Source organism: Pogona vitticeps, chromosome 5, assembly GCF_051106095.1.
Source record: "Pogona vitticeps strain Pit_001003342236 chromosome 5, PviZW2.1, whole genome shotgun sequence".
NCBI lineage: Eukaryota > Metazoa > Chordata > Lepidosauria > Squamata > Agamidae > Pogona > Pogona vitticeps.
The window spans coordinates 62359827-62375302 of NC_135787.1; the positions used below are offsets into that span (position 1 = coordinate 62359827).

Consider the following 15476-nt stretch of genomic DNA (forward strand, 5'->3'; position numbering starts at 1 on the left):
CATGACAACATCACAGAGCTGGTGGATGTTAGAGACCTTGTGCACCTCCACCTTCCGTTTCAGGATGCCCCACAGATGCTCAATAGGGTTTAGGTCTGGAGACATGTTTGGTCAGTCCATCACCTTTACCCTCAGCATCTTTAGCAAGGCAGTGGTCATTTTGGAGGTTTGTTTGAGGTCATTATGTTGGAATACTGCCCTGCGGCCAGTCTCCGAAGGGAAGGGATTATGCTCTGCTTCAGTATGTCACAGTGCATGTTGGCATTCCTGGTTCCCTCAATGAACTGTAGCTCCCCAGTGCCGGCAGCACTCATGCAGCTCCAGACCATGACACTCCCATCACCATGCTCGACTCTAGGCACAACACACTTGTCTTTTTACTCCTCACCTGGTTGCCACCACACACACTTGACACCATCTGAACCAAATAGGATTATTTTGGTCTCACAGGACCACAGGACATGGTTCCAGAAATCCATGTCCTTAGTCTGCTTATCTGCAGCAAACCGTATACGGGCTTTCTTGTGTATCATAGGAGAGGCTTCCTTCTGGGACAACAGCCCTGGAGACCAGTTTGATGCGGTGTGGTCTGAGCAGTGACAGGGTGACCCCCCCACCCCTTCAACCTCTGCAGCAATGCTGGCAGCACTCATATGTCTATTTTCCAAAGCCAACCTCTGGATATGATGCTGAGCATGGGCACTCAGCTTCTTCGGTCAACCATGGCGAGGCCTGTTCTGAGTGGAACCAGTCCTGTTAAACCGCTGTTTTGGCCACCGTGCTGCAGCTCAGTTTCAGGGTTTTGGCAAACTTCTTATAGCCTAGGCCATCTTTATGTGGAGCAACAATTCATTTTTTCAGATCCTCAGATAGTTCATTACCATGAGGTGCCATGTGGATCTTCCAGTGACTAGTCTGGGAGAGTGAGAGCGATAACACCTGCTCCTCCTTCACACCAGAGACTTGTGACACTAACGGGTCTCATGACACCAGGGAGGGAAAATGGCTACTTGAGCCCAATTTGGACATTGTCACTTAGGGGTGTACTCACTTTTGTTGCCAGTGGTTTAGACATTAATGGCTGTGTGTTGCGTTATCTTGAGGGCACATTTGCACTGTTCTACAAGCTGTATACTCACTGCTTTACATTGTAGCCAAGTGTCATTTTTTCATTGTTGTCACATGAAAAGATATACTAAAATATTTATGAAATGTGAGGGGGTGTACTCACTTCTGTGATATACTGTAGCTACATGATGACATCCACATTGAGCACATTCTGTTTTGACACTATTTTTATTCCTGGCTCTTTGCGTAAATGCTGGTGGATTTTGACATTGTATAGAACAAGAATTTAAAATCTAAAGCAATAGTGTGGGAAAGAATTAGATGTATTCAGGTGGTACCTAAATGCATGTGCTGGGAAAAGGGAAGAGGGAATATTGGGAGAATAGCTCTTCTCAGACATTTTGAAATTCTATGCATGGAGAACCACTCCTTCCACCACAGCTTTTCTGCGCTGAGCAGCAAGTGTGAAGGAGGATTGTGAGCACAGCCACCTGAAAGTGGTTACAGTCCCACCCCCCCTGCACAAGATCAGTCTTCCTGAACAGGGATAATAGCTGTAATGATTGTACAAAAGCATTTGAATACAAATTGGTGGTGTATAGTACCTTATTGGAAGAATGTGTAGCAGGTGTCCAGGTTCATTTCCACAGCGTCTCCAGTTTGGGCAGGGAAAGACCACTGCCTGAAGTCCTGGACAATCAATGTCAGCCTGTGATGAAAGACTGGCCAGCAGTCTGACTTTGTTATAAGACAGCTCGCTGTGTTCTTCTTATTGCCCATTGTCAGTTTGTTCCTGAATCTTCTTTACCAATTTATCTCTTTTCTACATCTAGAAACGGCGATGGGTAGGAATGTAGGTGCACAGCACAATAAAGATTCTGAGTATGTCCAAGCTGTCTATAGGTAAGTGTAGACGTCATTACTGAGTTTGCATGATTTCAATCCCTGTCACCATTTTTTGCATGAACAGAGCTTCGTATGAAGAGTTAGTTATCTGTGAAGCTATAAAAGGGCTCTTCCTACTTATCTGTCACATTCTTCCAGTACTGCTCTAGCTGTAGGGCTATGGCATACATTTAATATTGAGCTAGTGACTGATTGCTAGCGTATTGACACTTAATTCTGCAGCTGAGAAATGTGAAGGGTTTCCTAGTCTAGATCAAGTTATGAGGATACAAAGAAGTCTGCAGGGGGAAGAAAAAATAACTGTCATCTCAGTTCCAGTAGTAAAAGCAGTCGTGCCAGCAGGACAATCCCATTGGATCTTTTCTGTCTGTTTCAGGTGTAAACTATTTTATAACCTTTGTTACATAATACCCCATATTGTTCAGTTCAGTTGCAACACATTAAGGCTAGCTGTTGTACTTTATAACACATCTGAAGAAGAATAAACATCCTTGTTGCTTGTCCTAGGATGAGTGATATAATTCATTTCAGACAGAGGTCTCCATGGATTTGGCCTGACCTTTTCTACAGTATGTGCCAAGAAGGAAGAGACCATTCCAAGTATCTGAATATACTTCATACCTTTACAGATAAAGTAAGCTGCAGCATTTTCCTTTTACACAACACTGCACAGATGAAAATTCCAAATATTTCAACTAAAATTGGCAATCACGTTTCTTATAGATTCAGAGACAGGAATTTATGTGACTCTCTTCATTAATCTATCACATTGTTAGTCCATTATGTAGTGAAGGTGACATATTTGGGCTTTATTCTTGTATGTTCAACAGGGTACGGTATACTGAGAAATAATTGCTGAACCCTTAGGCTGCTTAGTGAGTCTGGATTTGAACATGTTAGCCCAAAACCATATCTCACTGGATCTAGTTTTTTACTGCCATCATCAGAAATATCTCTTTACAAGTGGCCATACTGGAAACTTAGTATTAGAGGTGTGCCATCTAGGAATTCCCCAAACAAATACATGCAGACATCTTCATTTAATTTATTTTGACATGAACGAGGACTCTTTCCAGGTCTTCTTTAACACCTTCTTTTTATACTGTAGTGCTTCCTCAGAGAAACCTGCTGTAATGCTTTGGGGGGGCATTCTTTGGGAGGTACCCCCTCCATAATGGCAATGAGACTAGTGCCCTCAGGAAGCATTGTGGCTGCTTCCTCCCAGAAAGCCTTGCAGCACACAATAAAGGATTAGAAAGGGGACACGGAGGAGGCTTTGGCCTTCTCCAGGCCAGTGAAATGATTGTATGTGCCGGTGTATGTTTGTTGGGTGGAAGTCCCAGAATTCTACCCGGCAAATTCTTGGAAAATTCTGGAAAAAAACCAAACACAAAAATGGCATACTCCTGCTTGGTGTTCATTCAAGGTATACTACAGTTAGGAAATGATCTTTGCTATTCTTCCCTTTTATGGTCAAACATTTTACGGCACAGGAATGCAATATTTAACCCTCTGAATGGCGTCTCCCATCAGCCGTCAACCATAGTGAGGGTTGATGGGAATTGTCATTCAGCAACAGTTGGAGGGCTGCAAGTTACTTCTCCTAGTTTTAAAGCAAAGAGGAGGAATAACTTGAGAGGAGCACTAGTTTTCTGTTTGTTTGTTTGTTTGTTTGTTTGTTTGTTTGTTTGTTTGTTTGTTTGTTTTTGTAGTACTGATCCCAGGCACTGTCTTTCTCTGAATCAATGCTAGAAACGAGATCTCAGCTAGTTTAGAGTAACTATTTCCATGAGGACTTGTCATTTTAAATTCTTTGGAGGAGAAAGTAAAGGGTCCTTGATACATTTATCCCATGGCATAGCCTGACTCACATGATGTGTTTGCATTTTAGGAGGTTTTACAGAGATAGTAAATTATCTACAACAATGGTTCCCAATCTTGGGTAATCCAGGTGTTCTTGGACTGCACCTCCCAGATACCTTGACCACTAACTGTGCTGGCTGAGATTTCTGGGAGCTGCAGCACAAGGACACTCGGGTTACCCAAGGCTCTGAATTAAGTGTGGTCCTTACTCTGTATGTTTTTATGTAGAAGTCAAGTGCCTCTTTCAGTCTGCAGAGTTATTTTAAAAGTAGTGCTGGTAATTTTATCACTTTTCTGTTTATCAGTACAATGCTCAGTTCTAAGTCTAGGCTACAGAAGATATAACTAATCTCTTTATATGGCTCTGTACAGGGCATACTTTGGATTATGCAGCCTCAGATATGAAGGGTGCTTTTGTTTTGTTTTGCATACTGAAGGTTATTGCAGAAAAATCTTGGGAACTGAAAAAACGGGAGCAACAGAAAGGTGATGCTGTCAACCTCGGTGTGCAAAGCCAGGGCAAAGTGAGAAAAGCTTTCCTTGACATGCTTCTCAATGCCACTGATGAAGATGGAAAGAAATTAAGCTACCTAGACATTCGAGAGGAAGTTGATACGTTCATGTTTGAGGTACAGAATGTGCCATACAGAAAACAAGCATTAAAAATGGCTAAGAGACTTTGCTCAGGCTCTTGGGCCCAGTGAGACTACCATTGCTGTACTGGTTTGGGAATTCTGGAAGTTGTGTCCCAAAAATAGGTACCCAGAGTGGTGTAGTAGATAGAGTGATGGACTAGGACTCAGAAAACTCGGGTTTGAATCCCTGGGCAGCCATGGTAATTCACTGGGGGAGAGTGGTAAAACCATGCCTTAAATGTATGTCTTATCTTTATGGTTGCTATAAGTTGAGACTCAGTAGTTAATAACCCACAGCCCAGGTTTTTCTGGCCTTTTAGGTGGTGGTGCCACTTCAGTGTACTTTTGGGGAGTTATAGTCAAAAAAGTAACTTTCTCTAGAGGCCTGGAAAAGAACCCTCTTGTAGCCCCTACTGTATCTCAGATGATGTTGAAACCCAGAGAAAGATTTCTGTTGAGGACACCAAAGTATGAGCAGGCAAAGTTCATCCATGTCATTTATTTATTGTTTTTTTTAAACTCAGCTTGCCTGTAAAAGGCCCAGAGTGACTTAGAGTTATCTCTTTTTTGTCCTTGTGGCAGCTCTGTGACATGGGTTATCGTAATAACCTTACTCTGTTCAAATATTAGTGTGAGACCAAGATGAGCATGGAAAAGTTGTTATACCTCACTCCTGTTTTCATTGGCCTACCAGAATGCTGTTTTTCCTTCTAGCCCAAGACTTACGCTCATAGCATAAACATGAATGCTATGACATTAGTCTCAGGGGAGCACTGAAAAAAACAACATGGTTTGCTCATATTGCAAGAAATGGCTGCAAATGGGTGCTTCACTCGCAGTGGCCTCAGCCCTTGAGGGGAACTGAAAGCCCCACTTGTGCATTTGTCCTGGATTACATGGTTGTGCAAGTACTGCTCAAGCAGTTGCCTAATGGCTTAGACAACTGCTTCTGTGAATTGTTTTCAGATGCCACCCTTGTGCTAAGTCTGAAAAGTGGGTCATAGGCCAGTGAATCCTGTTTGTCCAGTGGGAGAAAGGTGGGTACAAATTAAATTACAGTAGTAAAGAGACTGTAAGGCCAGGAGGTTCCTTCTACTGCTTTAGATGGTGCTCTTGCACCTCCAGTACCTGACCGGTCTAACACTTCAGTCTTCTTCAGAAGCACCAGTGCAGGCAAGGCAAGCACATTCTCATTTGCCCATCTTTTAACTTTTTCCCACTAAATGTGGATTTGAAACAGACCAGTGTCCAGTGTTTGTAGTGGTTGCAATCGTAGTAGTTAGAGATGGAGGTATTCGTATATGAATATGATTAGTCCCACACAGCTGGACTTAATGAGGGGCAAGACTGTCCACTCACATGTCTGGTGATGGCAGCAGCCTCGGCCAGCTTTCCAATCGCTTCCGGAGCACTGCTCTCTTTCCATTCATCTAGCCACTCAGCAGCCATGCAGGGAGATTCGTCCTCCCTCCCCCTGATTGGAGTTGGCTAGATGAGCGGAAAGAGAGCAAGGGCTCCGGAATCAATTGGAACGCTGACCAAGGCTGCTGCCACCACCAGACATGTGAGTGGACAGTCCTGCTCCAGGGGCCGAACCCTCATTAAGTCCAGCTGTGCAGGGGTATTCATATTCGTATACAAATACCCCCATCTCTAGTAGTAGTAGTAGTAGTAGTAGTAGTAGTAGTAGTAGTAGTAGTAGTAGTAGTAGTAGTTCTTGTTTGAAAACATCAATACACAAATGCATTCCAGACACTTTCTTGTGTATGCAATTCCAGTGAGGTTACCTTTTCAAAGGATAATTGAGCTGGAGTGTCAGACACACTTGTCTGGAAGTAAGTTCCTTGAATTTTAATGTGTCTCATTTTTGACACAAACATGTGTAAGATTGCTTTGTAAAAGAATTGCAACAGTTTGTTCCTTTTGCCCTCTGCTGATTATTGGAGGTACTGAGATATTTGAGGAGAACAAAAGGCCCTGGCTTACTGTTTTGTCCCTCTTATGAATTAATGACTTCCAAAAGTCCCTGTCATTAACAGCTGTCCTCAAGTCTTGCAGAGGACAAGTTTTCTTTATTGGTTTCCTTTATTGAATCAATGCATCTTTTCCTCTTTACCTACTGCCTTAAATTTTTCCTGGTATTCTTGCCTTTTCAAATACATCTTGTCTTTTCATAATATGTCCAAAGTATTATTGCCTCTGTTTAGCTTTTTCAGCTTCTAAGAAGAGTTCAGGTTTGATTTGATCAAGCACCCACTTGTTTTCCTTGGTCAGCTATGGTATTTATAAAGTTCTAGTTCTAGTCACATTTCAAATGAATATATTACCCCCCCCCCACAAATTTACCTCATTGTCCAGCTTATATATATATATTTCACTTTCTGGCTGACGGGTATACATAAATATTCCACCATGTTTGTAGAAAGATGGCAAAATTCTCCAACAAATCTTCAGAAGTGATTCTCACCATGTTACCAATGGGAACAAGTTTTGACAGTCTGACCACTATTTGTCAGGGAAAGGCAGGCACCGAAAGAATAGTAGATAAATGTTGGATATAATTTTGTAAAGTGGCATTCTATTTCTAGGGGAATAGCTGAAATAAAAATCTCAAATGTCTGCAAAGGAAATTTTAAATGTGCACTTGTTATTCTTGTTCAGCACCATCTCTGGACCTTCCAGTTGTTACCTGGGCATCTTGTCTCCTCTGCAGATACTTACAGTGCATGTTGTTCCATAAAGGTTCTGTAGCAGGCTTGAGAGAGGGCAGATTAAGGTTCACTTCCGGGGGCGGGGGGAGAAGTGAAGCTAGTGGGTAGAGCAAGCTGCACAGAGTGTCCTTAGAAGAGGATGGTAAACCACTTCTGAATACTTATCTGGAAAATCCTGTGAAGAGTTGCCATAATGCAGAGTTGATTTGACACCACATTATCATTATTGGTGCTGGGTTTGTTTTACCACTTACTGTATCATCTAGTTTTGCAAACATTTGTGTTCCTTAGTGAATGAGGCTTCCATTTTTCTGTTTCACTGGGCACCAAAGTTTAGCCGTTCCTTTTGTGATATTTTGACCTTATTGTAACATTGCAAAGGGGAAAAAGCATGTTGACTTAGGCTTTTTTGGCCCTCCCCTGGCTTTTACATTATGTGAGGGTTTTTTTTAAAATTTTGTTTATATTGTCTGTTGTATTACAGTTTCCTCCCAGATACTTGTTTTCTCCCATTTAACTCCCACTTCCCATGTCACTCTTGAAAACACTTTTAGAACCACTTCCAGAAGAAAATATTGATCATGGTCCCATCAAAGTTAAACACTTTGAAAGCCCACTGATTTCAATGGGATGAGTAATCTCTTCTTTTTCCATTGATCTTGACTGGCACTGTGGGATGTTTGAACAGTGGCAGTCTGTAGCAGCAGAGGATAATTGTGGTCTACTAGAGTTTGTTTTTGTTTTGTCTATAAATCCTATCGATCTCAGCCATTGTAGCCAGTGGTGAGAGTTTATGGCAGATGCAATCCAAAAAGATTTAGAGAGACACAATTGACAAGCCTTGTTCCAGATCCAAAGTTGCAGTTAGTGTAGTGCAGAGCTAGGTAGATGTCTTCTCTATTTTGTCATGGTATGCATGCCATTGGTATTCCTTGGACTGCCAGAAAGATGAACAAGTAGGACTTAGATCAAATCAAGCCTGAATGATCTCTGTAAGCCAAAATGTTGAAGCTGAGGCTGTCTTACTTTGGGCACATCATGAGAAGGCAGGATTCTATGGAAAAAGACAATAATGGTGGGGAAGGTGGAAGAACAGGAAAAGAAGAAGAAGAAGCATGAGATGGACCGACTCTCTGAAAGAGGCCACAAGCCTCTTGTAGGAGCTGAGCAGGGCTGTTGAAGCAGGACATTTTGGATATCACTCATTCATAAAGTTGACATATGTTCATGGTGATGTGACAGTACATAACAATAACAACACATGAGTGACCTAGCAGCATTGTTTTCCCTTTAGGCCAGAGGTCCCCACCCCCTGGTCTGCGGCCCAGTGCTGCTCTGTGGCCTGAGCCAGACTGGGCCGCAGAGACAGACCTCCCCCACCTAACCCCGCACGCACTCTGCCCACACAGCCCCTTTGCACCTGTGTGTGCGTACCTGCACCTGCATGAGTAGTCACCCACCCCTTTGCACATGTGCATGAGCAAGCACGCACCCGCACAAGCACTGTGCCACCCTTTGCACATGCACACGAGTGCACGAGTGCCTGCATGTGTACCCTCCTGCTATTCTGCACCTGCGCACATAGTGGTCCGGCTGGTCTGTGGGGTTAAAAAGGTTGCCACTGCTTTATGCGACCAGGAATGGAAAATTTTGGCCAGAATTCTATTCAATTACATGGTCATTTAAGGTCAAATATATATCAGCTTCCCCTGGTAGCCAGTTCTTCAAGCATCCAGTCTTGCTTTGGCTGTAAATTTGGATACATGACTGTTCAGGATAAAGGGGAAGCTACAAGAGGAGGGAAACTATCTGCAGTTGCCCTTCCATGTGGTTTTTCCCCCCAGTTGGATGTTCTGCTTAAAATTGTGGTGTGTCCAGTCTTGTGGTAAGGGCTAGTTTCTGAGAATTGGGTATTACATCTCAACTAACTAACTAACTAACTAACTAACTAACTAACTAACTAACTAACTAACTAACTAACTAACTAACTAACTAACTAACTAACTAACTAACTAACTAACTAACTAACTAACTAACTAGCTAGCTAGCTAGCTAGCTAGCTAGCTAGCCAGATAGATAGATAGATAGATAGATAGATAGATAGATAGATAGATAGATAGATAGATAGATAGATAGATAGATAGATAGATAGATAGATAGATAGATAGATAGATAGATAGATAGATAGATAGACAGATAGACAGATAGATAGACAGACAGACAGACAGATAGAGAGACAGATAGATAGATAGTGCTAATAACAAAGAATTGAAGTATTTCTTCAGGATTTTGAATGTATTATAAATATATGTATTATAAATATATTATAAACAATGTATTATAGATGTATTATAAATATAACAAGGCAACAGTCCTAGTTTTTGTGATAAAATACTATACTTTTACATCTCTTCTCCTAGGGTCATGATACTACTGCTGCTGCCATGAGTTGGACAATGTATCTACTTGCATGTCATCCAGAAATCCAAAAGCAAGTTCATGATGAATTGGATGAAGTTTTTGGTAAATTTTTCTGTTCTCTAGGCATATATGTGATGATATTCACATATATGTCTGTGTTACTCAATGCTACTCAATGCCTTCAACAAGAAGCCCTTAGGTAAAGGCCTCTAGGAAAGACTTGCAATTATTTTATGTATTTCTAAAAATCTCGCAGCTAGCCTTGTGCAAATATGATCAAAGATCCATAGGCATCTTGTCCCTTTGCCCAGCAGTATTGTTCCCATTAGTTCACTTCTCTAGGAAAGAGCAACTATCAGAGGCCTGTGTACAATTTCCAATATCAAAAAACTAAACCCATTCTTTTTTCCTAGCCAGCTCTGATGTGAACACTTCACATATACTGAGTCTGATCCAATAGTAGCCTTTATGTAGCTGCTGGCATCTTCCTTTAAGCTGTTGTTAAGGCAAGAGATGGAACTCAGACTGTGCAGTGACCTTTTCTGCTTGAATGTGATCAGATTTCCTTCCAATGAAAGGAGAAGCTGATATATGGTTAGCCAGTGCATTACCTTATCATTGCTTTGTCTGCACATCACAGAAGCAAGTGCAAAGAGCAGCAATTAGTTTGCACAACAGACTGAGAAATTATCTTATCAAAAGACGGCTGACACACAGTGTCTGAAATCCTGTTGAAGTTGTAATAAAAAGTTACACCTGTGGCAGTGTGCGGGGCATTATGCTCAGGAAATCCACATTGCACAATTGATTGCACAACAAACCACAAAACTCACAGTGTGACTGCTACACAGCAAACTTACGGAAGTCCTTCATGAATATAAGTTTTGGCTTGGTGCTGTTTTTCCTACTGTTTGTGTAACTTCAAGATACATATGTGGAGCTGCACAACAGGATTTCAGCCAATGCAACTGTGAGGGGACCAGCCAGGGGCCAGAAAGATATCTGTCTTCTCCCTTAGGTGCCAGCTAGGAGCAGCTATGTCAGTAAGTTGCCTTGCCATTCTATCCAGATGAAATTAAGTAATGAAATAGAAAATTGATTGGCCAGAATCCTGTTTTTGATTTATGTTTGTGTAAGATCAGTTGTGTAAGTCTGGATAGCACTTGGTGGTGTGCACCCAGGAATGTAACCAGCAATATGTTATCATATAGCAATTATTGCTGCAGCTTAAGCCATTTCACAGTCCATTAGCCAAGCAGATGGCTGTTCTTTATCATAAAAAACGTTTGAAGACGGAAACTTCATTTTTCCACTCCAGTTCTCTTATTCTATGTGTGTCAAGTCTTCAATTTTAGGTTGCCAGCATGAGGGCAGGAACTATAATATCACTTTTATGTAACCTGCTTGGTAAAGAGCAGTTATTTGCATTGAAGACATAAAATAAATAAAATAATTGGTAATCATGAACTTTGGTTTAGGAAGGTGCATTGATCTGCAACTTCTAGTACACATCAGTAACTGGGCTAAAGTCCAGATTCCTCCTTCCATCATTTGTCAAAAACAACAACAACAACAACAAAAATAAAAATAAAAAAACAATCAGAATGTCAAGTTGAAGAGGTATGCTTTCTTAGTTTCAATCTATGCATGTTTTCTCTCACTGCCTTTTGTTTTTCGATTAGGAGACTCCAACCGACACATAACCATGGATGATTTGAAGAAACTACGATATCTGGAATGTGTTATAAAAGAAGCTCTTCGCCTTTATCCTTCTGTTCCCTATTTTGCTCGCAGTCTGCGTGAAGATGTCTCTATCAGTAAGTTGGTCAATCAAATTGATACATTGGTTTATTGTGGGCAGAATAAGCCCTGTTCTAATGGAGTTAGTATTTTGAGAACCTTCTTTCACACACCTTTGTTTTTCTTTGGCAGGAGGATTTAAGATACCCAAAGGCATAGATGTCATAATTGCACCTCTTGCACTGCATAGAGACCCTGACACTTACCCAGAGCCTGAGGAATTCAGACCTGAGCGGTTTTTCCCCGAGAATGCAGCTGGGCGGCACCCATACGCTTATGTGCCTTTCTCTGCGGGCCCCAGGAACTGCATTGGTGTGTACAAGAGTCAAAGATCTATACCCTCTTGGAAATCCAAGGAACTCTTGTCTTGTTCAGACATTGGAAAAAGTTGGCAAAATAAACAAGGGCGGGGAGAGAGGATGTTCTAGCCCAACAACACTTTGTTACTGCCTCTCTCCTTACCTTAAGAGGAGAGCCTATTGTTTCTGTCAATTGTGCACAATCCGAAGTCCTGGAAAATTAGCATGCTGTGTTGTGGGAACCTCCAGGCTCTTGTTTTCTGAAAGTCACTCCTTACATGAGGAGAGTGATACTGGAGGGAGTGGTGCTAGAGCATGCCTCCCCACCCTTTAATTCTTCTAATTGCATGAGGCCTATAGGTTCCGTTATTCTGTAAGATATTTCAAAAGAAGATTTTGCTACAGTTCCCATACTGCTTATGTGTTAGGCACTATAGGGTCAGGACCGACTTATAGAAACTCTAATAGAGCTTTTAAGGTATATGAAATATTTAACAATATTAAACAACAACAATAATTTCCCATGGTTGTAACTCCCAACCTTAGCTTGGTGGCTCTGATTCAACTTCTGTATAATAATAGAAGCCAGTTTAATAATTTTTAAATGATTCTGAGAACCTTATCAGGCAATGCATGTACTTCAACTTGAGTAATAAATATTTATGATTGCTGTGATTAATTTGTAACTGCCATTGCTTTTCTACTCATGTGCAGGTCAACGTTTTGCACAAATGGAAGAAAAGACCATTCTAGCAACTGTCCTGCGGAATTTTTCAGTTGGAACTACACAAACGCACGAAGAGCTCAGACCCAGAGCAGAACTGATTCTGCGTCCCACTAAAGGCATATGGGTTCACTTGAAAAGGAGAAAGCCTTTTAGCTCTGAAAAATAAATCTTCCTATCCTTATTCATTTAAATATTTTCATCTGAATTTTTATTGCAGAGTAATTCACACTGCCCAAATCGACTAAAACAAAATAAAAACAAATGTTTAAGTAACAGCAGTTGATTTTGGAATTCTGATTTTTATTCTTAAACCTAAGTGGCTGCCTTGGTTTTCTTATTCTGGAGAAAATCACTTTATTTCAGTATGTATGCACATAGAAAAGGAACAACATATTTTAAAACAGTGATTAACTACATGTGTATATAATTTAAAAACATGAAATGTATGAATTTCCTCTCTCACCCCTGAAATTTCGAAGAGAGAGATAGAGAGAGAGCCTAGACCGGAGATCAAATTCTGTATTTTTTAAAATCCATCATCTCAATTCATGATAGAATTTGATTTATGGTCCCAAACATATAACAAACAAATCTCACATAGGGATGAAATCTAAAGCATCTTCAAATTGATTCCAAAGGAAAACTGATACGGAAAAAATAAAAATGGACATTAATCACTTTTCCTATTTGCTCAGAGAGAAGCCATGTGCAGGTGTTTGGCATGCTCATATGAGAGAGAAGAAGATCTTTGGGCAAGAGTGCAGAGAGGGTACCTAAGTTAGCTTGTCGCAGAGAAAATAAGGTACAGTGGTGCCTCGCTAGACAGGCACCCCGCATGACAGTTTTTTCACTAGACATTGACTTTGCGATCGCTATAGCGATTCGTAAAACAGTGATTCCTATGGGGGAATTTCGCTGGACAATGTTTGGTCCCTGCTTCGCAAACCGATTTTCGCTAGATGACAATTTTGACAGCTCCCTCCGTGCTTCCAAAACAGGTGTTTTCGGGACCTAAGCTTCGCAAGACAGCGATTTAAACAGCTGATCAGCGGGTTGCAGAGCAGCTTTCCTATGGCCGATCTTCGCTAGACAACGATGATTTTTTTTTTTTGGACTTATATACCGCCCCATAGCGCTACAAGCACTCTCCGGGCGGTTTACAATTTAATTATACAGGCTACACATTGCCCCCCCAGCAAGCTGGGTACTCATTTTACCGACCTCGGAAGGATGGAAGGCTGAGTCAACCTTGAGCCGGCTACCTGGGATTTGAACCCCAGGTCGTGAGCACAGTTTTAGCTGCAGTACAGCGTTTTTAACCACTGCGCCACGAGGCTCTTCCCCATTGGAACGCATCAAACAGGTTTCAATGTATTCCAAGAGGGAAATGCTTTTCGCTAGACAATGATTTCGCTAAACAGCGATTTTAATGGAATGGATTATCATCGTCTAGCGAGGCACCACTGTGGCATTCTATTTGAGAGACAAATACATGATTGTTGCATAACAAATTTGTCAGAGTTCTTGGTTGCATAATACTATTGATCACCATGTGTCTTGATACCAAATGCATTTTGCATAAAAGCATAATTGCTATTCATTGGAATAGATCAAACGTTTTGGAATTCAACATTCCTTAGCTAATCCTGCCTAAGAAGAACACAGGAAGAGGCTTGTTGAACTGCACCAAAATCGTACTCTGTTCATCATTGTTTCCTAGAGTGATTACTATATTCCTCTACATGGCCCAAAAGCAGGTCCAGAGGCTAATAACCTCTCCTGCTGCTTTTCCCAATCAAGAAATATTCAGAGGATGGTGCTCTACTCCTGCTGGTAATATATAGCCCTGGTGACTAGTAACCATTATAGCTGGGATTTTTGGATTTTTTGACCTACACGTATGATAGTTCTCCCTTCTGGGAGTTCTGTCCAAGTGTCTTGCTTAGAAAGCTTGCATGGAGGCAGAAATGAAACACTTTGTTGGAGGATGGCCTAGGTAAGCCTCAGAACCTTCCAATTTAACCTTTTCTTGCAGGTTCCTCACGTACTGGTGCTTGCAAAGTGCCTGTAAGGCAGGTAGAACTCCCAGAATAGAAAGTTATGATACCAGAAAATCAGAAAATCTCAGCCCTAGTAACTATTGGCCACTTTATTCATCATACATTTGTCTGATCTTGTCTAAAAACCTATGTTGCTGGCTATCATATCTTGTGGCAATAAATTCTACTGCTTAAATATTATTCTCTGTGTCATTTTGTCTGTTTATAATTTCTTATCCTCTAACTTTATCGGAGAAATATTAGAAGAAGTTCACAACAATGTGATTGTGTTGATGAACATATCTTCTCACTTAACTGGTTAAGTGGTTAACCAGAAGAAAGGGCAAAGACTTAGAGACTCATGGCTTCCTGTAATTGATCTCATTGGGCAGCAGAAAAACGTGGAAGTTGATTAAGCAATTTGTACGCCTAGAATGTTTTGTGATGTAATCACATTGAGTGTATATCACCATATGCAATGTAGTTAGTATGCTGTTTGTATATATGTGGCCTCTCCCCCTCCCCCAGGAAATTTGGTCTAGAGGTCAGAAATGAAGCAGGAGAACAACTCCTATTCTGTGAAGCCAACAATCTGTTAATTGCAAATAAATGCCTCAAGGTTGACTCAGCCTTCCATCCTTCCGAGGTCGGTAAAATGAGTACCCAGCACGCTGGGGGGCAATGTGTAGCCTGCATAATTAAAAAAAATTGTAAACCGCCCGGAGAGTGCTTGTAGCGCTATGGGGCGGTATATAAGTCCAATGAATAAATAAATAAATAAATAAGTGAATGAGCAGACAACTAACTATATGTGGACATCACCAGATGACCATTATAGAAATCAAATAGACTATGTAATTGGAAGGAGGAAATGGTGAGATAGAAAAACTGATTCATTTAAAAGTTGGTGCTGGACCATCAGATGAACAAATGGGACCTAGAGCAAATCAAGGCTGAACTGGACATATATGATGAAACTGAGGCTGTCAACTTTGGGCAGTTCATGA

At 41.2% G+C, this 15476-nt stretch overlaps 1 protein-coding gene across 1 annotated transcript in view; it reads left to right on the top strand.

Moving 5' to 3' along the window:
- Nucleotides 1-14670, top strand: part of CYP4V2 (cytochrome P450 family 4 subfamily V member 2) — a 31999-nt gene extending 17329 nt beyond the window's left edge. The window contains exons 5-11 of the mRNA XM_073001354.2: nucleotides 1902-1971; nucleotides 2482-2608; nucleotides 4275-4466; nucleotides 9604-9706; nucleotides 11287-11421; nucleotides 11537-11716; nucleotides 12418-14670. Coding sequence (XP_072857455.2) covers nucleotides 1902-1971; nucleotides 2482-2608; nucleotides 4275-4466; nucleotides 9604-9706; nucleotides 11287-11421; nucleotides 11537-11716; nucleotides 12418-12596 — 986 coding nt within the window. The 3' untranslated portion in view covers nucleotides 12597-14670. The remainder of the gene's footprint in view (nucleotides 1-1901; nucleotides 1972-2481; nucleotides 2609-4274; nucleotides 4467-9603; nucleotides 9707-11286; nucleotides 11422-11536; nucleotides 11717-12417) is intronic.
- The last annotated feature ends 806 nt before the right edge of the window (nucleotides 14671-15476 follow it).